At 41.5% G+C, this 25,923-nt stretch overlaps 1 protein-coding gene across 1 annotated transcript; it reads left to right on the top strand.

Moving 5' to 3' along the window:
- Positions 1–569: 569 nt before the first annotated feature.
- Positions 570–25,923, top strand: LOC306798283 (uncharacterized protein). The gene is made up of 15 exons (XM_079298254.1): positions 570–687; positions 2,868–2,974; positions 4,783–4,834; positions 5,529–5,661; positions 6,742–6,883; positions 7,873–8,004; positions 8,550–8,692; positions 15,897–15,912; positions 16,504–16,654; positions 19,717–19,823; positions 20,516–20,567; positions 23,740–23,872; positions 24,195–24,336; positions 25,351–25,482; positions 25,622–25,923. Exons 2-15 carry the CDS (start codon positions 2,888–2,890, stop codon positions 25,742–25,744), a joined length of 1,545 nt encoding a protein of 514 aa, XP_079154380.1. The 5' UTR covers positions 570–687; positions 2,868–2,887; the 3' UTR covers positions 25,745–25,923.

Raw genomic sequence — 25,923 nt, 5'->3', positions numbered from 1 at the left:
CCCATGCAGCGCCTCACTTGGATGTGTCTGCAGTCTTGGAAGCTTGACTACCCTACGTTCTCCTACAAATGGACCTTGAGCTTGTTTGGAGGTTCTAGCAGGGGAGCGCAGCTACCGTATACCCTTGACCGATGAACGGTACCGTCTCTATCGGGGAGGTCGTCCTCTTCGACCGAGCGCGCAGCTTCGGGAGGGACGCACATGGAGCGTTGAGGGAGGAAGGGGACACCCGCCTAGCCAGCCAGATCAGCCGAATCAACCCTGGCGATCAATGGGGTGACAGATGTCGCAGCCAGATCGCCCTCACATCCAGACAAACTAAGCTTGCAGAAAGGTATTTATAGTTCAGCACTGCCGAGGCTCTTTACGTCATGGTTGGTGAAAACGGCTAAGAACGCAGGGACACAGCGCAGGAAATCAGTACTCTGCACCGACACCACCTCGGGAAAAACCGGTTCTTAGCCCATTTAAAAAATTTTAGCGAAATTGTTCGCGGTGAGACGCTTTTCCAGAAGGCTTTGCGAAACTTGCAAATTAAGGGGTTCCCATTGGCGGCTGCTCCGCCGGCGCCGCCCCGTGGCCTGCGCGGGCCCGGCGCCGCTCGCGGCTGCGGGCGGGGCCGCCGGGAGCGCTCTGCCCTGGGCCGTCCTGTGCTCGCTCGGCTTCGCCGCTTAACCCTCCGTGTGAGTGAGTAATGTGGTTCTCTCTTCCCGTTCCCCCCGCCAGACAAAGCCCGTGCCTCGGTCCCGGGCTCCCCGTGCGTGCCAAGGGCTTGTCCCCGGGAGGGGTGGCAGCTGGTGGCCCCGGGGCTCTGCCTGACCCCCGCTGAGCACGGGACGGGCCCCCGGGTGGTGTTGCGGCTGCAGAGTGGAACCGCTGTTCCAGTGGAACCTGCTGAATGCGGGGAATATCGGGTCCGAGAGTCCTGCTTTCGAGGGGACGTGAGAAGCACGGCTGGTCCCCTGCCCTGTTCGCCGCTGTTCTGGTCCGTCTTAGGAAGATGCATGGGAGCGATTGCTTCTTGCACTGATATCTATGTTCCCTCATTCCCCTTGATAGCCCAGATGGCCTTCATAAATCACAGCAAGGGAACAAATTTTTCACCAAGTCCCATTTCCTGTTGAGGTATCAGGCTGAGGGGAATGGACAGCAACCTAGCAGCAATTGCAGCTCCTGGCTGCAAATTGCCACTAAACCTCTTTCTGATGAAGGGTGAAGAAGGGAGCAGCTCTTTCCATCAGATTTTCGTTCACAAGTTGGACTTTCTTCCTGTATGGCATAGCAGGCTCAGCCCTAGGAGCCTGGAAGGCGACAGCTCATTTCAAATCTTGTTAATCCCCTGATATTTACAAGGCAAGCACCCGCCTTGCCTTTACCTTCCTTTTGCTTCTGCTGCACTGAGGTGTGTTGAGCATCAGTGACTTGCTTAGAGCAGGCAGTGGCACTGAGGAAGAGTGCCTCTTCTGATTCCTCAGTTTTTTAAACAAGTTTAAAATCACCTTTGGCTTTTTTCTTCTTTCTCTGTGAATGTAGCTATATTACAAGTAGCTCCCATTTCATTCTGTTCTTTAGTGTCGTTCACAGTGATACTTTTCTTCAGTCTTTTGGTGTGTTTCTAATTCGCTGCTATATTTATCAGCGGTAGAGATACTACTTGGCAGTGTTGGAGTTCCCTGTGACTGAGCTCAGAGCAATCGAATTTCCCTGAGCAGGCGGGGGTGGAATAGCCTGGCTCGTTGGAATTCCCATGGCCTGATGCATCTCGTGTTTTGTGTTCTCTTTCCATTCCTGGTGGGTAGCAAGCAGATCACTTTGTGCGTGCTCAAGGTCTTAATTTTCCCTCTGTTTATGAAGGAGCACTTGGAACATTGGAAACTGGAGGTTATTGTTCACATGCCAAGACCTCTTTTCCAGAATTGCTTGAATTGTGGATTGAAGTTGACCATAAATTACCTTACAGAGGGAAAACAGCTCTCAGCTGTAGCAAGGACTTGCTGTTAGGAGTTGCTGTTCTGCATGTGAAATCCCAGTATGATTAAATTTGATTGCTCTCTTGGCTTATGGTTCCACAGTGGAATCCAGTTCCTGCTGAGGCTAAACACTAGTCTATTCAATAAAATAACAATTAATAGCCTCATTTATGAAGTCATTAAATAACTAAAATGCTGCTTGCAAACCATTTGATCATCTGAAAAGTCTATGGAGTTTTGCATAGCAACAGGGTTTATTAATAGAAAGAAGTGCAGCCTGTACAAGGATAAGTAGTGCAACACTGAAACACTGTGTTTTAATCTGGATTATTACAGAACAGGCCATTCTTTTAAAGTTTCTACTGATCTTGGATCACATATTGTGATACTTTTTAAGTTTCTGGATCACCACAGCTAGAAAAAAAAGTGAGACGTTTAAAATTACATTCCCATGCTTCACCAAAGGTGTAGAATTAATGTTTAGATACTTTTGGCATTCCTTGGTACAAGGTCTGCTAGTTTTGGAAACTCATGTTTACTGCCTCTTCTTTTTGATCAAGATCTGACTTTTAGTGGTAAGTAACTTCAATGCTAAAACTGTATTTTCTAAAAGTTTAAAAGATTTTTTTTTTGTGGTGATTTTTTATTTTTTCTGTTATCTCCTACGTAGCAACTCGATGCTTATGTTTCCTGAATTTCAGGGAGATGAAAAGTCTATGAAATAGTTTGACTTGACTGTGCAGCAATAAAATCAAATCCGTTTAGACTGAAACTTTACTAAAATATTTTGTCAAAAATTAACTTAAATTTTTGTTATGTGAGTGACCTGTGAGGAATTCCAGCTGCTATTGGATTTCTGTATAATTATTAACTTACTATCTCTTATAATTCCTTTAGGTAACATAAAGTTTGAAGAAATGTCTGCAAAACCAAAACTTTACTACTTTGATGGAAGAGGCAAGATGGAATCAATTCGTTGGTTGTTGGCTGCAGCTGGGGTTGAGGTTTGTTTTAGAGTTTTTAACTTCTAGCTGCACATTGGTAAGCTTGAGGCAGATCACATGTTATTAGTCAAAAAAGAAAAGGCATCCCAAGATGGTCAATGTAATTAAATACTTTTACTTCAGGCACAGAAAAGCATGGCTTCAAGTTACATGTTTTCTGATCAGTGGCACTGTAAGCAGTGACACTTGCTTAACACAAGACTGTGTAATCCTTAATTAAGCACTTGATTACTGACCCAGAGCTGCTGAGCTGATAGATGTGTTTCTCATATAGTGTTATCTGTGCCCAGTGAACAGCAATTTACTTTCTCTAGTCTTTCAGTTTTCAGTTGAATGCTCATACAGAGATTTTTATTTTTCATTCCACTGGCTGCATCCTCCATAATAAGCTTAACACAAAATATGTTGTCTTGCATCATTTAGAAGATGAAACTTAGCAGGGTGAAGTGAGCAAACTGACCCACGTGTGTAGGGAAATTAGAAATCTCTGTGCAGGAGGAAAAATACTTTGTTAAAACAGAGAAGGAAGATACCACTTTAATTTTTTCTGATTGTATGTAATTTGCTTATTCATTTGCTGTGCATTTTGGTGGTAAATTGGTAGTACAGTTTGAGTCCTCAAACAAAGGACTAGTATTTGCTCTGAGTGTCCTCTTTTACACAATAAGCTGTTACAGTATATACAGTTACTTGTGTACTGAGCCAAGGAATATGAGTTTTTTAAAAAGACCACCAGTCTTTTAGTGAAGGCCTTGCAGAAGACAGAACTGTCTGCTTCCCTCCATCATTTGTTCCTATGTTGTAAGTCCCTCTCTCTTCTTCTTCTTCTTCTTTTTTTTTTACGTTAAAAAAAAAAAACAAAAAGCTGTTGATGAGTATACCAATTACTATCTTTTTTCCTTGGAATATTTTTTTCTCAGCTTCTCATCAGCAGAAACATGGGTTCTGAATTTTAGACTGTGATCACACTTGCTATGGTTCAACACTGGCAGTATGTTAATATGCCTAATCTTCTGAGGTTTCTCTTGGATAGCAAATCTTAATTACTAACATGAGTGGCACAGATGTTATGAGGGAGGCTGACTGAGCAAGGCATTTAGGGATTGGTAACATCAACCATTTTTTAGTCTCCATGTTCTGTACTGATCACAGACATGTGTGGTACATGCAAACACATATGTGGATGTCTAACTTTGCTGTCTTAATCTTGAACTCAATTTCTCCATAACACTGATTGGACTGGCCATGCCCAACCATATTGAATGCAACTACATCCATCTGATCACCAGCAATTCTGTATCTTTTTGTTTCTCATCTTGTGAATAATTAATCTTCAGGTGTCTGAAACATGCATCTGTACTAAACTTCCTGCAGGGCTTGCTATTTGTACATTATTTTGTGAAAGCTTTGTTTTAACTTCCAAAGAATTTGTTCCTGTCTAGCTCCCAAATCAAAATATGGCACAGCAGTTTTTTGCCACATTCCAGAAAGCATCTTAAGGACAGCCCAGACTGTACTATTGATTGTTTCACATTACTGCCTGTTTAATACCAAACAAACCATCCTCACTCTAGTTCTTATTGCCTGTTCTTCTGTTAGGGTTGTCCTTAGCAGCATTTATCAAGTGTGACAGTCCAGCAGATACTGCCAGCACTTCTGTTCTTGGTGTGTTCTCCCTTAGAGCCATATGTGAAATGGAAAGAACTCTGATGTATATTATTTTTCTTTTATGGTGCTTTAAAAGCTTATCTCTTCTAGAAGTGTGAAAAGATTCTTACTTCCTCTTCTTCCTCACTCTCTTTTTTCAGTTTGAAGAAGAGTTTTTGGAAACTCGAGACCAGTATGAGAAGCTCCTGCAAGGTGAGGCCATGTGAAACCTCAAGAAAAGTGTAACCAGACTTGGAGAAGATGTGTGAAGTCTTTCAAGACTGTGTGTCTTCCTTTCCACACAGAAGAGTAAAGCTTGCAGATGAAATTGCAAACTGGGTATCTTTCCAACATGGAGGGTTTCCCAGACCTCTGAATTCTTCTGTTCTCCATTTGTCTGTGATCTCACCTGGTCCCACAAACTAAACCATGGGCTTCAGTAACCAGAAAATATGTATCCCAAAAGTTCATTTTCCATCCTGATATAGCTTAAAGATTGGTCATAAGAGAGAAATCTGTGAATCTAACATTTGCTTCAAATTGTGTTTGAATAATGGAGCAGATTTTGATTTACCTTGTTTAGAACTAGACAGTTTTTTTATTCAGTTGAGATGTTTAGTGTGATTGTCTCCACTGCATTTCAGTTTCATTTTAGAAGCTGCTGTACACAGTCCTGACTGCAACTTCAGTGAAATTTTTTAAGGAAGGATGGCAACTCACAATAATTTTGTTTTTCAGTTTAATTTGTCTGCACCACTATAATTTATTCTGTGCATGGAAGAACTCCAGTTTAATACAATGACTACCCACAGCAAGCTCACCATAAAAGCAATGTTCCATTGAAAACAGCAAGAAATCTGACATGGAGTTATTAGATTGGCTGAATAATGTGTGTCTTTCATTTTAGGTGGATCCCTGCTATTTCAGCAGGTGCCCATGGTGGAGATTGATGGGATGAGGATGGTGCAGACCAGAGCCATCCTCAGCTACATTGCAGCAAAGTACAACCTCTATGGGAAGGACCTGAAGGAGAGAGCCTTGTGTGTAACAGTATTACTCTTCTTGAACTTGGTATAGTAGCTCAGATGGATGCATGTAGAATTAATGGCATAGAAGCACACACTCCTGTGCACAATCACCTCAGTGATACACAACTTGCAGTGAGCCTGAGAGGCCACAGTTAGATGAAAGCCAACTCATTTGTTCTAACTCAGTTACTTTTCACATAAAAATATTTGAGTCATGGGTTTATTGTGCCTTACTGAAAGATTAATACAGCCTGACACAAATATTAGAGATGTGACTGGCATGTAGATGCTGAACTACTTTTGTAACCAGAAAACTCTGGAAAGAAGTGGTTAGTTTCTAACTTTTGGCTGCAAAATAAGAGCTGTCATTGACATCACTGGTTGCATGATGTCCCACTGCACTGTACAAAGTGTGTGGTTTAGATCTTTGGGAGCTGGGGCAACTGGCTGTTGAAAAACTAGTGGTTTCATGTGAAATAACATCCATGTGAAATTACATCTTGATGTTGTGTCTGTGAAGAAAAAAAAGTAGGATTGAGCTGTCTCAGTATGCAGCATTTTAAATGTCCACCTACAGTACAAAACTTGCTGTCATAGCTCTGGAAAAGGGACAATCCAAAGAACTGCTGTACTGATAATTTAGCTGGAGGAAGAATCTGGTGTTCCTTAGACTTCAACTCCATTATTTATCTGCTTGGCTCTACTTGGACTTTGGATGAAATTCTGAAGGTGGGATACATCCAGACAATTAAGTCAGTTGGGAATTACTTCTTGTGGTGTTTCTTTGGTGATTGTGAAGTCATCTGTAACACCAAAGTTATAGACTTAACCTCTGTGCAATCCTGTTTAATTGCTGCACAATGAAGCAAGTAAAGAGCCAGAATCACTGCAAATACAAGTAAGACTCCCACTGTGACATGTTTTGTTTTTTTTTTTTAATTGCAGAAATTATTTCTATGAGGGGATGTGTTTGAGTGGGGGAAGACACCAGGACAGGGGGATGGGAAATTCAATGTTTACTATCCTAAAACAAATATAAGGGAATTCTCTTTGTGAAACCTATTTAAGGCTTTTGTTTGCTTTGGTTTTAAGGATTGATATGTATGTTGGAGGAACTGATGACCTTATGGGCTTCATTTTGGTGTTCCCTTTCTTGTCAGCGGAGGACAAAGAGAAACAACGTGCTTTTATAGTTCAAAAGGCAACAAGCAGGTATTTCCCAGTGTATGAAAAGGTATGGAGGAGGATCATTTTCTTCCCTGATTCTGGAGGGATAACAATGGGAACACTGGGTATTTCACCACAGCCAGAAGTAGAAGTGTCAGTGCAGTGCTTTACACCAGGACATCCATACTGTCTGTTGGCTGGAGGGGAGTCAGAGAAGTGTCAGATTAATTGGGGTGGGTTGGGTCAACCCATGAGACTTTCAATGTGTTTTCTTCCCCATGTCCAGGTGAGGAAGGGAGCAATAGAGAAGCTTTGAAGGGCTTCTCATGCCCAACCAGGGTCAACCCACCACAGTAATTTGCATTGCAAAAGCAGTGATAATTGTCTTCTTTGTTTAACATTTCAAATACATCTTACTGGGTTTTTGTAATACACAGCTATCACTGCTGACTTCTAGCCATACCAATCTTGGTGTTTTTCTAACTGATAATTTGAGAGATATGACCCAAGAGGTACTCTCAGTGGAAATTAGTATGCATGGACAGGATGATCTAGCAGGAATAGCTCCCTCCTCTCTATTTTAGAAACTAAAGAGAAGAGAGGTTTTCACTTTGTGAGGCCTGTTGGTGGTTGCCAGGGTGCATTCTGCCCTATATTCCACTTATTGCATCTTACCCCTAATGTTTTAGGCTGATCACCTCTCTTTTATACTCTCTGTTTTCCCACTAAAGCTGTAAAAACATTTTTAAAAAAATCCAGATAAATTAGACTTGAAAGATGTGAATACCAAGAAGGTATCTGACCCTATAGTCTAATACACAGGGTTACCTTGAGCTATAGGAAGAAAGGATTGGTAAGAAAAACCCTGGGATTCTGGATTTCTGCTGTAAAATGATCAGTGACTGCTGGCACATCCCCTGTTCCCCATTAGCTGCATTGTAGAGAAGGGTGAATACAGGACAGAAGTATTGTCAAAGAAGGTGTGCCTGTGCACTTTGAAAACATGAACCTCAACTGGCTATCCACACCTGAGTGTTTAATCTATGATATTTTTAGGTTTTGAAAGACCATGGGCAGGACTTCCTTGTTGGCAACAGTTTTAGCTGGGCAGATGTTCATCTTCTTGAAGCCATTTTAATGGTAGAAGAGAAGAAGTCAGATGTGCTCTCAGGCTTTCCTCAGTTACAGGTACCTTGCACTAACAAGATTCTCATATGGCTGTAAATATGATGAATGATATTTCAAAGTCTGTTATGTGTAGATATTTCCACAAAACATTTGTTACCTTTTCAATGTAGTCTTGCTTTGCCTGCCTTGGGAAGAGCTGTGTAAGGTGTTTCATCTAGTGAAGCTGTTATTTTCTGGAATAACTGCTGTTACACATCTGAAGGAATGCACCCTCCCCTTTTTTGACTCGTACCAGTTCTTTGATTAAGGGGAAGATATTTTCTGGATCACAAGAACTGATCTGAGTAATGTACATATTAGAAACCACAGATAACTGTTAACACTTCATCCCATATCAATACAAGACAGAAGGCTCATTTGTAACTGTGGAAAATAAAAGGGCTGAAGTGAGTGGGACTAAAATTCATCCACAGTTAAAACCATATTTCCTGTCTTGTCTCCACATACAGCTTGTTAAAGGATGTTACACAAATCAGTAAAATAGGGTTTTTTCTTGTGTTGCTTTCTGTTCTTTCAATACCATGTACTTACTGTTTGCCTTTTAGGCATTTAAAGCAAGGATAAGCAGCATCCCTGCAATCAAGAAATTTCTTGAGCCAGGAAGCCAGAGAAAACCTGTTCCTGATGATAAATATGTAGAGACTGTCAGGAGAGTTCTCCGCATGTATTATGATATGAAAGCAAATTAGTTTGCCTGGCTGCAGGCTGTAAGAGAACTGCCAGATTGCACACATCCAATTGCACCATAAAGGAAGGTGAAGGGGTGTTCAAGAGGTGCTTCAGTGGGCAAAAGGTCATGCTCTTACACAAAATACAGCAGGCAGGCATTTTTTATAACAGTTCAATGCTAGCCTGTTTTCTCCTTCGTTCATCTCAAGATTTTTTTCTGGTAATTTTAAGCAAGTGAAATGGCAGCAACTGTCCCACTGTCTTCCTAGAGACTTTGTGGAACAGCAGAAAAGAGAAATGTGAGTAGCTGACTGATAGCTTCAGTATGTCGTGCTATTTCTGAGGACTTTTTTCTAGATCCACATCAGAATTTTATATTAGAATTGCTCCCAATGTAGCCTTTATTCTTCTTTAATATCACTGTTGGAAAATGAAGCATGTAGTTTTTAAAGAAAATAGGAGTGAGGTCATTCTCTTGCCAGTTCTACTGGACATCAGTGACTTGTCTCAATATCAACACTGTGCCTTTATAACTAGGCTGCACTTTTATTACTGAATTAGGAAATAAACTGACTGCCAAATGATGTTTTTATTTAACTGCTGTATCTAGAGGACCTGTACTAATGAAATAAACTTTTTATGTAGTCACATTGTAGTCCCGTTGTCTGGTAAATGAAAGCTGAGCCTTGCAAACATATTTTTTCCTTTTCTTGGAGGATAAATTCTTCATATTTGATATGAGGCTGTTGTTAACCCACATGCCTCATGGAAAGGCATATTTTGTTTGTGTTTATAAACAAAAGAAGGGAGATATGAAGGAAAGGTAGTAAACCATTCACACAAACCTGATATAGCTCCTATCTAGTACCAACCAAACTCAAAATGTTGTTTCTTTTCCTCTTTTTTTAACTCTGTGGTTTCACAGACAACTAGACAATGGAATTAAAGCATTTTTAATTCCTTCAACAAATGGCACTTTGGTTTTGAAGAGCTGCTCTGCAGGATATTACCTTGGTGTTTCATATTTGTTATTTATACTTCTATATTAAAGAATGTAGAACTTTCTTTACAAGAAAAGACTTTGCTCAATCTCTAATGGCCCTGGTTTATTTCTGTATTAGTTATTGGTTGAAAAATAAGGTGCTGCTTGACACTGGGATGTAGTAAGTACACTCACCTGATATTTGATGAACAAGTTGCTGACGAGAGCTTGCCAGACTCCCCAGCTACAAACACTTTCCCCTCATTGCCAGGTATACAGTTTGTATTGACCTACAGTAATTGATCAGCTAATCTAACATCAATTGCAATCACAATTCAGTCCTTGGTTTAATCTCAGATTAGCTTAATAGAAAAGTTTGTAAAACACTGTAGTAATTGATCATAATTCTTCTGCTGAGTGAACTTTTTCTCCACAAAATGAGGGAGGTTGTGGTATAATGCTGTTCAAGAGTTCCATAAGCAAAGATGCAGCAGATGTAGGAGGTGCCTCTGTCAGTATTTGTTGGTGATAAGCCTAACAGCTGTTGGTTATTCCTGTTAGTAAATAGAGTGGTACAGCAGCAATGAACAGAACAGTTGGCACTGAAGCCTTGTCATCAACACTGTACATGTTTGGGACAGGGTTAACTTCAGCATAGCTCAAGAGTGGTTGTGTGGACTGAATGACACTTAAACAGCATTTGGTGCACCCTTGGAGCACATTTTTCAGTTTAGTTTCATCCAGAAAGAATCCAGTTTGTGTACTCCAAGATCTCACTGTGATGGGAGCCAAAGCCCAGTTAAGAAATTAATTTTTAGAACATCCTCATGTTCCAGACTACTATAGACATACCCATAAGGCTCCAGGTCTGGCCCAAGTGATGGTTCATTTCCTGATATTTCAGTAAATTGCTTTTAAGAATTTCATTTTATTTCATTATTTTTTATTTATCTTCTTGGTTTGTTTTCAAATGAAAACACCTGAAAGTTTTTATACATTGTGTGGACTTCTCCATGCAAAATCTACAGCCATGTTTGCTTATGCTGGGGTGGGAGAGCTACATGGTGTGACACAGTGCTGTGGGTTAACTCTGTCTGATAACCTTCATATTTTGATATTCCCATGCAGGTTTGTCAATTTACTTTCTAACCTATAAAGAGCAGCAGATTTATAGACTATTATTGTGATATTTCATTTTGTGAGCAAACTAGGGATGAAATCAGCTTAAATCTAAGCCTTTCATAGAGTATCTTATTTTACTAAGCAACCTTGAGTCCTGGTACACACTCCAGCAGTAATTATTGAGGGTATTAGGGTGTAAAAAATAGTTAACATATAATAGCCTTGAGATTTGTTTCACTCTTACCTGTCACAAAGCACTTAGGTGTTAGGCAGTTTTGATGTGTTTGAGAAGGACTAGAGGTTTTCTTCAACTCTTGCTCTGGTAAGACCTATTTATGTACAAATCAGCCTGAGCACCATTCTGATAGCCATGTAAATTATGCTCAGTGGAGATCAGGGTGGTTATCCTACACAACCATTTTTGATTTAAAACACTCTGCTGATGGAATGATGAGTTCATTTCCATTGAAAACACTGGGATAATTCTCACTGATTCACTAGTGAGTATGGGATATTTCCTTTAGTACAATTTATGGTTTCTGATGACTGTATAGGATCTTGTGCTTGCATTGTGCTTGCTGATATTTTGATAGACTGCAGTTAATTCCAGTGGAACTCTACTATTTGGTTAAGCACATCTGAAAGTGTAAGAGAAGCATCAGCTACTCACAGGAGTTTTTCAAGTCTCCTGCATGTTTCTTGTGGCACTTCTTCACACTGACTATAGCAACATTAACAGAAAAAAACAAAACAAAACAAAACAACAAACAAAACCCCAAACCAACAAAAAAACACAAACAAACAAAAAGGCTCAGAGAAGGAGACATCTCTTGTCCCAGGCTTTCTCACAGATTCAGCAGGTGTTTATCTTTGTTATAATTCTTCCTCTTATGTTTACAGTAGAGAAAGGTCTCTAGCTTGAGAAAAATCCTAACTGAGCCTGAGAAAGCTAGACTAGAAAAGTCCTTTAAGATTCTCCCTGGACCTGTAACAGCCACATATGTACAACCTACAGTACTGACTAAGGATGCAGAAATACACCTGAAATGAAGGTTTAGATTATTAATACTTCACTGCCTGTTCTGGAGCAAAACTCAGAAAAGCCATTAGGTTTTTAATTCCTGTAAATATTTTTCCCCTTGCATCAAGCTGGCTACAATCTTTCATACCTATCAAACTTCTGTGGACAGAAGTCCAGCAAGTTGGAATTTTTCTTGTGCTGGATGGAAGCTGTCCTGGTGGTAGAAGAGAAAGTGCCCTCCATTCTCTCTGAGTTTCCTTTCCTGTGGGAAATTAAACAGTTATACACACGTATTCATTTCAAGTTTTGAAGAAGACAGAATGCTTTGCAGTTTCTTAGACTCTTACAGAATGCAGATGTAATCAAGAGAGAATTGGGAAATACAACCAACAGAGTAAAATACAAAGAATACAAAAGGAAAAAGCAGAGCTGGGAAATGCATGTGAGAAGTGAATTACAAATCAATTAGTTACAAAAATTATGAGATAAATTATCTTTTATGCATGTGATTTCAGTATGAGAGACAGAGAAGGGCTTTCATCTCCCCTATCTTCTAACAGAAGTGGAATAACACAATTAAATAAAAGCAACAAAATACAAGCAAATAAAAGCAACATTTTTCACACTAAGACAGTGGATCTCATTGTTAGAGAATGTCATTGAGGCCAGGAATTTAAATGGATAAAAGTAGTATCAAGGATATAATGAATGCAGTAAAAGCTTGAAAGATATTGAATATTTAGGAGCTAAGCAGCTCTCCAGTGCAAAAAGATTAAACTGTGAAAGGCAGGTTATCCCAGTATTGATCACTGTATGGTTTTATACCTTACCTTGTAGGCTTGTACCATCTGACTTGCATCTGCTTTTCTCTGAAGCTGGAGCATCTGCTCTTAGGAAATTGTCTCCTCCCTCATCATCAGCCCTGAGACACCATCTGATGAAGCTGATTTCACAGCCTTTTGTTGGCTTGATTAAAGACTTTCCTACCCTACTTAGCAGTAGAAAATAAAAAGATTCTTTAAACCTAAGTTTAGGTTATTAGTCATTTTAGCTGTAATAGTGCACATAAGGGGAGAATCCTAGAAAGACTACTAGAATGCAACAGATAACAAATAGAGGAAACATACACTAGTACAAGTTTCCATAAAAATATGAAGTATACTTACAATAGATGAGCTATTTAAGTTAAATATTTTACAATGAAATTTGTACTACTAAAAGTATGTTTCAGTTATCTTTGAAACCTTGATCTTGCCTATCTCGTGCCTTGATAAATCAGCCCTTTGACCATGTTGAGATAGTTAAATCAATAAGGATTAAACAATCCAAATAACAATGTACTACAAACCAGCTCTCCATTTAAACTGTTCTCACAACACTACACTGGGTGTAAATCAGAATTAGGGGCATTGTTTTCAGACTTTCCTGTGCCAGTGGGCAAGCTGAGAGGCAAAGAGCTCAGGGAAATATGTGTGAGGTTACTCCAAGCTTGGTTAACCTTGCTTTGGGCAGTCATTAAAGCTTCCTGCACAAAGCCAGAGTAGTCACTGAGGGTTTTGCAGCAAGGCTTAAGTGATGCTTGACTTGTTCAAACTATTCATGTGGACTCAAATTATTTTTAGTGGTGCTGTGCTTCAGTTTAGGAGTGCAATAAGCAGCATGGGGAGAATTCTCCTACCCTTCTGTGTTTAATTCTTTGGTGACATTTAGTGATGTGCTCACCTCTAAGAGGATGCTGCAGTCAGGCATGGTTCCCCAAGCCAGCTGCTTAGTGAGGATTGCAGGTGGGTGCATTTTGAGAAGACTTTGAACTTATGTCATCTGCAGCACAAGGAAGTGTGTCTGCAGAGCACAGTGGGAAAGGGTCATGCCAGGACAGGTATAATCACTAGTTAAAATCTGCCTTTGCCCAGCCCCAGATCACTTCAGTGGCACTTGGGCCCCATGCCCGAATCTTGAATACTCATGGGTGTGGCTTAACAAACCATATGTAAAATAAACTTGTTTTCTTTTCCACTCTAGAGGTTTGCAGCACCCTTATTCAAGTTAGAGATTGCATCAACCTCCTTGATATGATTACTTGCAGATTTCAAAGGAGCTTTGTAATTACATTATGAAAGGCTGTGTTGGAAGCAAAATAAAAAGAGAACAAGGAAGAAAGTATTTTTGTCAAATAAGAATAGGTAGAAGGGGAACAACAGTCAAATCTGCATTCAGCAGATTTGAATTCAGCAAATCCAAAAAGTATCAGAATGCTTTGCTTGACCACTCAGTCATCCATGACCCTTAAATTAGGGACTAGTCCTTCCCACTGTTTGCTACCAAGCCCACTGCTGTCCTTGGCAGCATCTGAGACTGCAGAGAGGACAGAGAGATTAGTTGCATGCATTCTCTTCTGTGGTCTTTGTTCCTGAAACAACTCTTGCACTCAGGTGGATGCTGATATCAGACCTCAAAAACAGGGATAGATTTATGTGGATTCAATACTGCCATCATGGATAGGTATGAACAAATGCTCCTTTCCTACTCAGCTGTCTGTGTTTGTGCTGCATTCCTCCTGGAGCCACATCTGCATTACACAGAGATCACCATGCCCATGTTTAGTACAGCATGCATTTGCACAACATTCAGATCTTCCAACACAGGGTACCTGTTCTGCCAGATGGGGACTGTTCTGGACCTCTGCTGGACTTCTGACCCATATTTAGGAATTTTCTATAGGGTAGCCTGGTAGTAACTGAGTTTGACATAGAAAAAGTACAGATGTATGAATTTAATGTTATGCTTTATTCAGTATATTATGAACTTAAGAAAGAGAAAGAATTAGGCAAAGTGTAAAAAAGCACCATACAATTGGGTTTTGCTGACAGCATCAACCTCTCAAGCACATAAATTACAAATTTGCAGGAAATCCTTAAGGGAAGTGCATCCTTTAGAAGAAACTGCAGCAATTTCCAGGCAGAGAAACCATTACAAAATTCCAACTGTGAGGAAAACTGTGCTTGGAGACTTTTGTCCTGAGATATCCCATAGTAAAGTTCTGTGTTAGTACAGCCATGGCTTTAGACAGACAATTTAGACAGACCCCACCAGTAGTGTGAGTTCAGTGAACAGATATTCAGATTATTTGTACTGATGTCTGCTGCAGGGGTATAAAGTGGTGCCCAAAATCACATGTGTGTCTGTGCTAGAGAAAAGAATCTTATCTTGGCACCCAAGTTCCATTTTCCATTTTGCTATGCTGTCCTTGTGTCTGTTCACATCCACTTTCAGTTTTGGGATTTTTAGCTGAAATACAGTAGAAAAGCTGCAATTTACTTCTCCTGGGTGAGACAATAATAGTTTATTTCATTTCTGAATATTAGCCGTGTACATTCAATTTCAAAAATTAATTCTATTGCCTTGAGACATAGGGTGGGTTGTGACATAAACTGCTTTTGTATCATAATATATAACACTTTTTATATCAAGTAAACATGATAATGCATTTCAAAGTAATTGAGCCCTGTTATCCCATGCTTTGAGTAACTTCTTTATGCTATACAGCAGCAAAAATAAAAACCTGCCCAGTAATTAAATAAGCCTAGAAGCTTTAGTGGGTTTTCTTTACATTATTGCTATTACCTTAAATATGACCCCCCCCCCCAAAAAAAAAAAAATCTATACATTTCTCAGTGTTTTCAAATGTCTTGCTCTTGTATTTGGGTAAAATGCCCCCAAAATTCCAAGAGAACAGTTGGAATAGATGGCTACCATAGAAACTGAGAGATTAGCGTCATGATAGTCAAATCAGCAGACAAAGACTGTCTCTGCTTGGGTGTCAGTTTTCAGAGCCATACGTCTTTAAACTGGATAGGGTCAGTTTAGAGCCTTGGAAGGTTTTTTTTCTCTAATTGGGTATGTCTGGAAACTCCCCCAAGCTGCAGAGTTTAAACAGCCCTGGGGAACCTGCCTGTGCTGGGTGGAGCCTGAGTTACGGTCAGAAGGTAAGAACTTAAAATTCCTTTTCCTCAAGCGTTTGCATGATTATTTTTAAGTGAAACAACTAAGTTTTTTAGGGCAGCTGCTGGTTTAATGTAAGTTCTCTGCTCTCCTTAGTCTGTTTGTGTGCCAGGTAGACTAAAAATGGCTTGATAGTTGTGCAGGAGAGAAAATACCAGGGAAAGAGATATTTTAACCAGGAAGTTAATTCTGTGGTGCAGTCCAGAGCTGACCAAGGCAACTCAAACAATTGAGAGGACAAAGTGCAAGCCTCGAGCACTGGGTTGCTTCTTCTAGGTTTGAGCAGGAAAGCTGGTCCATGGGATATGCTGGACTCTGATCCCAGCTCCAGGGCTAAGCTCATGCTGAGTGCTCCTGTGTCTGGAAGATGATGATCTCTTAAATTGTTCTTGCATCCCTGAGATGCATGCTCAGAAAAATTTTGGACAGGCATGTTGCTAAGGCTCACAAGACAATAGGAAATCAAACAGAAGTATGGATTTTATACAAAAACAACAAAAAATTGTATATAGTCAAATTTTGTGTTGAGATTTTTGCTAGATGTCAGGGCTGTGTATGCAAGATGTGATTATTTATTTCACTGCAGCATAAATTTATGACATGAACCACTTCTTCAGCACTGTCTGAGTACAGTAGTCCCCAAATGCCCTGAGTAGTGATGTATTTTGGCAATAGGAATGAGATTTTACTTAATTAAAGTTAGAAGGCTTTCCATGTCTGTTCTGAACAGTCGCTGGACATTTGGCCATTTGTACCTCTTGCAGAGTCAATTTTCTTCAGCAGGAGCAGTCAGAAAAAGCTTTTCAGGAGCAAGCAACACCAGCTCAGACCATGGACTGCTTGTAAGCCTGATGGTTTGTACTGCTGTTGTGCAATATGTGTTAGACCATTTCCCATCTCTTCTTTTGTCCTTTTAAACAGTACATTCTGAAAGTCTCTCAGTAAAACTAGAAAAATAGTGGTGGTCTGAGTGAAATCCTGAGGCCTCTGTAGGGTGTAGCTTTCGCCAAATAAATGAAAAAAGATATTGAGGGTGTGGATGAATAGGTTTGCTTTTTTTAAGGTAGAAGTTGCCGAGTTTCTAGTTAGTTGAGGGTTTTATCTTTTTGTCTTTAGAGTATCTCAGGTGTCAGTACTCACAGGGGAATGAGCAACTTGTCTGAGCCCACCAGCCAAAACTCAGGTTGAGACCCACTAAGTGAAAGCTGCCTGTATGTGAGCTACAGGTGTCAGGTCCCTGTGTACTCAATGGAGATGCATCCAGCAGGTCTAAAGATTGAGGCGACTTTTAATCAAAACTCAACAGGTTGGTAGGTTTTCCCTATGTTGGAAGTTTAAGGTAACTGCAATTCACTGAGATCTGGCAGACTTATTCTTAATTTAAGAAAAAATATTATGGCAAATTTTAATTCTATGTTTGTCATTGCTCTTCTCACATAATTTAATGCCACATAGAATTTCTGTTCATGTTAAATGATAAAATGATACCTGAGGCTTCCTACTCCTTTTACTCTTCTTCTGCAAACAAAATATTATGTTTCCAGGAGGATTGAGGTTCATATCCTTGATATTTCAGTTGTTGGCTTCTTTAGTTACAGGAACAGTCTTGTTTACCTGTAAGTTTCTATGCATTACGAGTTTTGAAATGTGAACCAAGTGTTTTGAAATGATACAGATGCAGCAAAGCTGAAAACTAATGATAATGAAAGAAGCATCAGCTAGTTGTTGTGAACTATGTTGATAAGCTGCACTACAGTCAAAAGCAGTCACACAAGGTGTCGAGACTAATAAAATACTGTCCCTAGAGCCAAACATTATAATTAGGAACAGCTATTCACATTTCAAAACTGAGCATACTTTTTTCCTTGATGTGTATTTGGATTGTATTTACTAAATTACCCCAAATATCCCTATTTATTGTAGTAACACGACTTGGTTCTTACTGGAATTGCTCAAGGGAGAGCTCTCAATCTTGTTTTTTAAAGTCAAATTTTGGCAAAATATGTTCCAAATATACTTTATTTTAAGTACACCTACAAAGCACCGTGAGTTGAAGAAAACATACCACTAGAGTGTACTGGGCCTGATTCTGATAAGAAGCATCAAGCAGATGAAAGGTGTGACAGATGCAATGTTGCAGCTTTGGCTTTAACTCTGGGAAAACTGGAGTCATATGGAATTTTTTTTAAGTGAGGCACTCTGAGCCATTAGGATATGATTAGGAGATATATTTTAAAGGTTTTTCTCCTTCTGAAGCATCTTTATGAAGGGGAATGCTGTTCTTTTAGCAGCTAGGGCACGAAGCACAGGGGAATTGAGGCCTGGCTGTAGGAGTGAGCAGTGGCAGCCCAGCTGGCTGTCCCTGTGTGTGGCAGGGCTCGGTGCCCAGCTGGCTGTCCCTGTGTGTGGCAGGGCTCAGTGCCTGGCACTGTCCCTGTGTGTGGCAGGGCTCAGTGCCTGGCACTGTCCCTGTGAGTGGCAGGGCTCGGTGCCTGGCACTGTCCCTGTGTGTGGCAGGGCTCGGTGCCTGGCACTGTCCCTGTGTGTGGCAGGGCTCGGTGCCTGGTGCTGTCCCTGTGTGTGGCAGGGCTCGGTGCCCAGCTGGCTGTCCCTGTGAGTGGCAGGGCTCGGTGCCTGGTGCTGTCCCTGTGTGTGGCAGGGCTCAGTGCCTGGCACTGTCCCTGTGTGTGGCAGGGCTCAGTGCCTGGCACTGTCCCTGTGTGTGGCAGGGCTCGGTGCCTGGTGCTGTCCCTGTGCGTGGCAGGGCTCAGTGCCTGGCACTGTCCCTGTGTGTGGCAGGGCTCGGTGCCTGGCACTGTCCCTGTGAGTGGCAGGGCTCGGTGCCTGGCACTGTCCCTGTGAGTGGCAGGGCTCGGTGCCTGGTGCTGTCCCTGTGTGTGGCAGGGCTCGGTGCCTGGTGCTGTCCCTGTGTGTGGCAGGGCTCGGTGCCTGGCACTGTCCCTGTGTGTGGCAGGGCTCGGTGCCTGGCACTGTCCCTGTGTGTGGCAGGGCTCGGTGCCTGGTGCTGTCCCTGTGTGTGGCAGGGCTTGGTGCCTGGTGCTGTCCCTGTGTGTGGCAGGGCTCGGTGCCTGGCGCTGTCCCTGTGTGTGGCAGGGCTCGGTGCCTGGCGCTGTCCCTGTGTGTGGCAGGGCTCGGTGCCCAGCTGGCTGTCCCTGTGAGTGGCAGGGCTCGGTGCCTGGTGCTGTCCCTGCCCTTGCTCCGGCACAGCGTCGCAGCCTCGCCAGTCCCCCTGTGCCCCTGGGGCACCTCGGTGGGACACGAGGCCAGTGCAGCTGGGTTCCACATCTGGCTTCGAGGGACACCTCAAGGCTGCTGTGAGCAGGAAGGAACCAGGCTGTAGCCGTGCAGGATGGCCAAGGAAGCTCATCCTGTTTCATGGAATAAAGGGAATATCAACAATTCGTTGTCCCCTATTTGAGGAAGAAAATGGACTGCATATGGAGCTGCAATATGTACATATGGTAAACAATGCTAGACTAATTTCAACCTACTGGTAAAACATGTTTTTCTCTCCTTCTTTTCATCTTTTCAATGACGATGGCAATGAGGCTAAGTGAGTAATTTTCCATTAGGATTTTCGGTGCTTTGCATAATGGTCTTCACAGGCAGCAGTGAGTGCCCTGTAGCTAGGCACTCATACCACTTGTTTAAACATGTCTGTGTTTGCTTGCAGTCATAAGAAACCTCCCTGGCAGCACTGGGGAAGATTCACACATCTTTCCTTTCCTCGCACCAGCTGTGTGGTGTCACTGGTCTGTCTCTCACTTTATGTTTTGAACAAAATGAAGTTTAAACTTCAACAGGCATAGTGAGAATAAAAGGTGCTATCTCCCCTCAAAGTAATGGTGCTTACAGCAGTTTTATGAGATATTGTTTTCTGTTTAATGTCTTTCAGGGAACCAGGAGCTCAGGAACATGTCAGGAAAGCCCAGACTTACCTACTTGAATGGAAGGGGCCGGATGGAGCCCATACGATGGCTGCTGGCAGCAGCTGGTGTGGAGGTTGGTTGACATTTTCAGTGGAGTGTTACAGACTGGAATTCTCAACTTTCCTCAGTGAGGGACAGTTTAACATGCATGTGGTGGATAAAAGCTAAATGAAGGTGGCTAAATTCATTTGTTCAGAGGCACTGCATGTTTGTAACTACCTTGTTCCGTGGTTCATACTTGGAATGCAAACTCGGTGGCATTTAGAGTTTATTAGAAGTAGTGCCAATCTTCTGAAATGATTAATCATAAGGGGACAAAATGGGGATTCATGTAAAGGGCCTTTATTAATAATAAGTTATCTAGCTGTGCTAAACCCATTTAACTCAGTCTTACTAAGTTTGCAGTTACAATGTGTGTAAGCTGGGGTGGGGTTAGAAATATTTGATGTACCTTGTGCTTCCCTTGGTACTGGCTCCAACCTGTCTTGCTTCTGTAGATGCCTGCACTCTGTTTGTGCTTGGTGTTGGGTTATTTTTGAATCAGTGCTCTGATGCAGAAGTGTCCAGGCCCTCCTTCTGCTCCCCATCAGCTGTCAGGGCATGTTTGGGATCCTCAGGACATTTGCATCTAAACAGTGCTGCTGAAGATCTGGCCCATTACCTTTTGCTTGACTCAGTAATTTTGGGCATGGTTATGTGCTATCACTTAAAAGAAGAAAAGTGTTCAAATACAGCAATGTGACACTATTATCACTCCTTTTTCAGTTTGAAGAGGTTTATTTGGAAACAAAAGAGCAGTATGACAAGTTAATCAAAGGTAAGAATCTTGACACCTGAGGCTTAGTCCTTCAAAATAATTGTACAGCCTAGCTAAATTTATGGTTTGAAAATAGTTTATTTAAATCAGTGGAAACTTCTGGGTGCACACCTTGAATAGTGCAATACTAGTTTTGAGTAACCTGTTATTTCAAATGCCAAATAACTGCTATAAGCTAAAAGCAGAGCTTCTGTGATTGTGTTTATTGTAGTACATTAAACACGCAAACACCTTTACTTAATACAACTTACTTACCTATGCTGTTGAATTGTTAACTTAGTAGCTGGCACATTTTTAGTCCAGGGCAAATAGAACTCCCTGAACCTGAGATGTGAAGCTTCCCCTAGTTAAAAAACCTGGGGCCAGCAGGGAGACCCATGGAAAGCCTGGCATGGTCAAAGCAGCATGCTGCAAGAGCTTCATGCCAACCTTGGGAGCAAGACCAGTACTTTCCACATACTAGTGCAGACCCTTAGACACTGCCCTTGATATGATCAGAAGAAATCCAGCAGTGAACCCCTCTACAGACACCCTGGAAGGAGAAGACCTTCCTGCCAGAGTGGGGAAGGAGTTGGGACCGTGAGGAGCAGTAGAGAGTGCACATGCCCCACAGTTTACCTGCTGCCCAAAACATCTCAGAGAAACCTTGGAGCAGGCTGAGCTTGCCAAGCCATACAAGAAGACTTGGAAGAGGTCTTGCCTGCATTGTGGCTGAGCTCAGAAAGAAAAAGCTGTGTCTAAAGACATTCTGTCAGGGAAAGCTAAAATGAACAAAAGTAAGATAGAAATGGTATTAAGTAGATAAAAATTAAATTTGCAGGTCTGGTTGGCTGGGACTCTTACAATGTGGGAGAACAGTGCAATGCACACAAACCAACTATAGCTCTAAATGCAAGAGCACAGGTACTAAAAGCTCAAGTCTGTATGTCTTTCACAAGAAGAGGTTATCTAGAGAGAGTGATACTGTAACCAGGATTGTATTTGAGCTTATTGATATCCAGAGAGAAGAATTAAATGGTGGTGAAAAGGGCAGGGAAGTTTTATAAAAAGGATCATGTGTTTTATGTCTATGTATTAAACTTAAGATGATGAGAACACAAAGAAAAAAAGGTGTGGTCTAATAGAATGGATTGACAAAAAAAAGATGAATTAGTAATCCCGAGAAAGGGACCTCTGGAATGTTGCCAGCTGAGCAGGGTGGGGACTCAACAGGAGGAACTCCACATTACTTCTCCCTTTAACACTTTTTCTCTCCTTACCAATATGCTTTCTGACAGGGTTTCCTGTGTTTAGACAGTACCACATTGTTAGACTGGCTCAGGCATGACTTTGGCCTGTGCCAGCTGATGATCCTCCCTCCTGGCAATGCCCCAGCAGTGTCAGGATGATGCCTGGGCCAGGGGCTGTTCCCAATGGGCAGCTTGCAAAGACACAGCTGTTTTGGATGGATATTAAATAGTCAGATAGCTTTGGCCTGGGCAGAAGTGAGGGATGACTAGCCTGGCACAATCTGTGCAGCCAAAGGTTGGTGCAGGTGGTGCTTTGGTAGATGGGTGAGTGAGCTCTGCTGGTTGGTTACAAATAGCAGGTGATGGGTTCTCAGCATCTGCTCCACAGACCACCTTTGGACAGCACAATCCAATCCATGGAATTGCTGGTAAACTCCTTTTAATCCTGCATATGTATTCTGTGCTGTGGTTATGTGAAGTGGTTCTCCCTGCAAAATGAAGGAGGAGAGGCAGTCCACTACTGATTTTAAGAGGGACTCCTCTTTTCTGTAGATAAGAAACAAATCCTGTATTCAGTTCACTCATATTTGCTGCATTGCTTTTTGTCAAGGGCCAGAAAGACAAATTTTATTTTTCACTTCACATATTTCTGCTAAAAAATATCCTTCCAGATCTATTAATGTTCCCATTCTGTTGTTTCTGTTTGATAAGTACCAACTAATGTTTCTTCCTTAAGATGCAGAGATGTGTTCTGGAAAAACAAAAACACACATGATCTTTCTGTGAATGTTTACAAGAATCAAATACAAGCTATTTGTTGCTGCAGAGAGAAGTACTCCTTGAATTTCAGCTGGAAATGAATAATATAGAATGAGTGAAGAATATTAATTCTAGCCTAGCAAGGTATTTTAATTGATCTGGAGAAAAAGGCAGGCAGATGTGCCTGTAAAATGAACCTTCATATCTGGTAGAAGGCTTCACCAAACAGATACAAATTGAGCAATTAAAAGAAATCATTAACTTTGAGCAAGCAAGTGGCAGCTACCTGTTTGGATTTGGAGCTCTGCTCTGATTATAAGCAGGACAGGGTTGTTCTCTGGGATGCCCTTAGTGTGTAGATGGACGAGGGCATGTCTCCAAAAACAGTGAAACAGACCAACAGAAAACTGGTCTAGAATAGACTGACTTTGCAATGCTAAATCTACGTGTACTTAGCTCTCAGAGCTGCCTCACTGAAAGCTCAGACAATTGCTCCTACCAGCACCAGCAGAAAATGGGACTACAAAGATGTTTCTAAATAGGTCTAAATTGTTGTAGAATGGTACTGAGGCTAGACCTGTAAGATCTATGGGGACACTCAAGCTCTCTTCCTGGAGTGACTGTGTGAAACTTATTCAAACACCAACAGCTGTCACAGGCTCTGCCTCTTGCTCTGTAGCTTCAGGATGTTTAAAGTGGCCTGACCCCTTCCTGTATTCCAGCAGCTTGGTCTTGCTGTGGTACTACTCATGCATGTACCTGACAGGGAAGAGATCTGCATTCAAAAGAACTGGATTATTTTTAAGTTCAGATGTATCACTGTCCTATACCTTTATTCTCCTCCTATTCCTTGGGTTGGAAGTGCTGGTTCAGACTTTTCCTGGCAGCATGAGGCAAGCTCCAGAAGTGCAGAGGTACAGGCAGGGCCAACTCCCCCAGCCTGTGGAGCTCTGGCAATGCTGTCAAGCCCAGGGCCCAGGTGTGCTGTGGTGGCCTTGCTACAGGAGTGTGATGCAGCTGTTTGATCTTCCCCACAATGTTAGTTGAGTGCTGTGAGTTTTACACTTAGAGCAGGACATCAGTGGTCCCCTACATTGCAAGTGAAATGTGCTCAATGCCTTGCTCTCCTGTACCCTTGCAGTCTAGGAGGAACTAACAGGCTTTTCTTCACCTCTCCACCCTAGATGGATCCCTGCTCTTCCAGCAAGTACCCCTGGTTGAGATTGATGGGATGAAGATGGTGCAGACCAGAGCCATCATGAGCTACATAGCAGGGAAATACAATCTCTATGGGAAAGACTTGAAGGAGAGAGCCCTGTATGTAACACCTCGTATCACTAATGGAGCAGGCTGCTATTTGATAGCTATGTTATATAAACCAAATTCAATCCTGTAAATCCAGTATAAAGGCATCAAAAATGCTAACAGTAAGATTTAAACACTGCTTCTCAAATGTTCCTAAGAGAATCAGGCTTTTATTCTTTTTAAAAAAATATTCAGATTTTGTTCATGCTTAGCTTTGGCTGTGAAAATTGGCACTCTGTTGGTGATACAAAATTCCTGTAAGTTGCCTTAGTTAATTGGAAAATGGATGAAATAACTTCTGTGCTTTTTTCTACCATCTTCCCCTGACCAATAGGATTGACATGTATGTGGAGGGAATATCAGATCTGATGCAAATGATTTTGATGTTTCCTTTCTCTCCACCTGATGCAAAGGAGAAAAATCTTGAGTCAATAAAGGAGAGGGCAACTAACAGGTATTTTCCAGTCTTTGAAAAGGTAAGTGACACCAAGTATGTGTCTATCAAACTTGTGATTATCCAAAAATCGTTTCTGCAAAATAACAATGTGTTTGTAGTGTAGGTCAGTTCCCAATCCTCAGCTTTTTTGGCTGTCTCAAAGGGGAAATACAGCAGCACATTTTTCTCTCTTTGCTGGCTTGTGTTGTAAGGGTGTGGTATTTGAACATCTGCAAAGCAGTATGTTCTCAGCTGTACAGAAAAACTTTTCAGTAATGTGCAAGCAAGTGCATGTGATTATTTTTCTTGAAGGAATAGTTCTATACTGATATTTGTTTAAAGCCCATCTTATTACCATAATTAATTTAAATTGGAAAAGTTTCACTGGAGGAATGCAAAAATCCCTTGCACACAAGTCAGGAAGAGAGATTCGGAGTGCTTTAATAAAACAACAATCACAGATTTATAAAACAACAAACCCAACCCATATGATTCATACATTTGGCAATATTTCCCACTTTTGTAATATTTATCTAGTTTTCTTGGAAAACAATGATAAAGGCTGAACATCACACAAGTTCTTTGCACTAAAATAACCTTTTGCCAAAGGCAGCGGTTTTCTTTACTTAGCTGTTGCAATTCTGCATTTCTAAGTTTGTTTCCTGATACCAGCATTGGACATCACTTCATATGAAATATCTAAATGGGAGTTCTATGAATAGCTTAAATTGCTTGTTGCTTCCTCCATTATCCCTATTTCTTATTCTAGGACTGTTACTAATCTACTTAAGCACATGGTTTTGTTTCTGTTCTGGGTGTTCATCATTCATTATTACCGAGTGACCAATTGTAGTCTGTGTACTAGAACACAAAATGAACAAAACTTCATTTTCCCCCAGCAATAATGAAATTATTTAGGCTCAACTACAGTTGAAACCTCCACCCTGAAATTTCAGGATTCTGGAATACAGAATTGCTGCTCAGCTCTGCAGCTGCCAAGGATGCTCATATGTCCCAGTCTCATCTGTGGCTCATGTTTTCTTGTCTTCTCCAGGTTTTAAAACAACATGGCCAAGATTTTCTCGTGGGCAACAAATTCAGCTGGGCAGATGTTCAGCTAATGGAAGCCATTTTAGCAGTGGAGGAGAAAGTTCCTGCTGTGCTCTCAGGGTTTCCTCAGTTGCAGGTAATTTAATTACTGAGCATGTTGTATTCAGGAGCTAGAGGTCAGTCCTGAAGTAATCGTCTCCCCAGGCTGGGTAAATCACATTTTTGTGGTCAGAATTTCTCTCTTGTTCTGTTTTTTATTTTTTTTTTTTTCTTAGGTGTTTAAAACCAAAATGAGCAATATGCCTACAATTAAGAAGTTCCTGCAGCCTGGAAGCCCGAGGAAACCCCCACCAGATGCCCATTATGTAGAAACTGTGTTGAAGGTTTTTAAGAAATGAAACCCTTGCCCTTTGGTGAGACCCAAATTGCTGGGAGAGTGGAGGAAAGCAGAGCAGCACCCCAAACTCCAAGCCAAAGGAGAAGGAAGCTCAGCAAATTAGTATTGTTTTAGTTAAAACCAGTGCTAGAGAAACAAAGCAACCCATACCAGAAATAAAGCATTCTATTACACTGGCAA

Source organism: Erithacus rubecula, assembly GCF_903797595.1.
Source record: "Erithacus rubecula genome assembly, chromosome: 2".
NCBI lineage: Eukaryota > Metazoa > Chordata > Aves > Passeriformes > Muscicapidae > Erithacus > Erithacus rubecula.
The sequence above is the reverse complement of the archived record's forward strand: the minus strand, read 5'-3'. Positions and strand labels throughout refer to the sequence as shown.

What these genes read in the sequence shown, in the direction of transcription:
- LOC306798283 (XM_079298254.1), top strand. Translation starts at nt 2,888, where the DNA reads ATGTCTGCAAAACCAAAACTTTACTACTTTGATGGAAGAGGCAAGATG. An exon ending in GACCTGAAGGAGAGAGCCTT is followed by an intron (nt 5,662 to 6,741) that starts GTGTGTAACAGT and finishes TTTGGTTTTAAG; the next exon opens with GATTGATATGTATGTTGGAG. An exon ending in GACTTGAAGGAGAGAGCCCT is followed by an intron (nt 23,873 to 24,194) that starts GTATGTAACACC and finishes CCTGACCAATAG; the next exon opens with GATTGACATGTATGTGGAGG.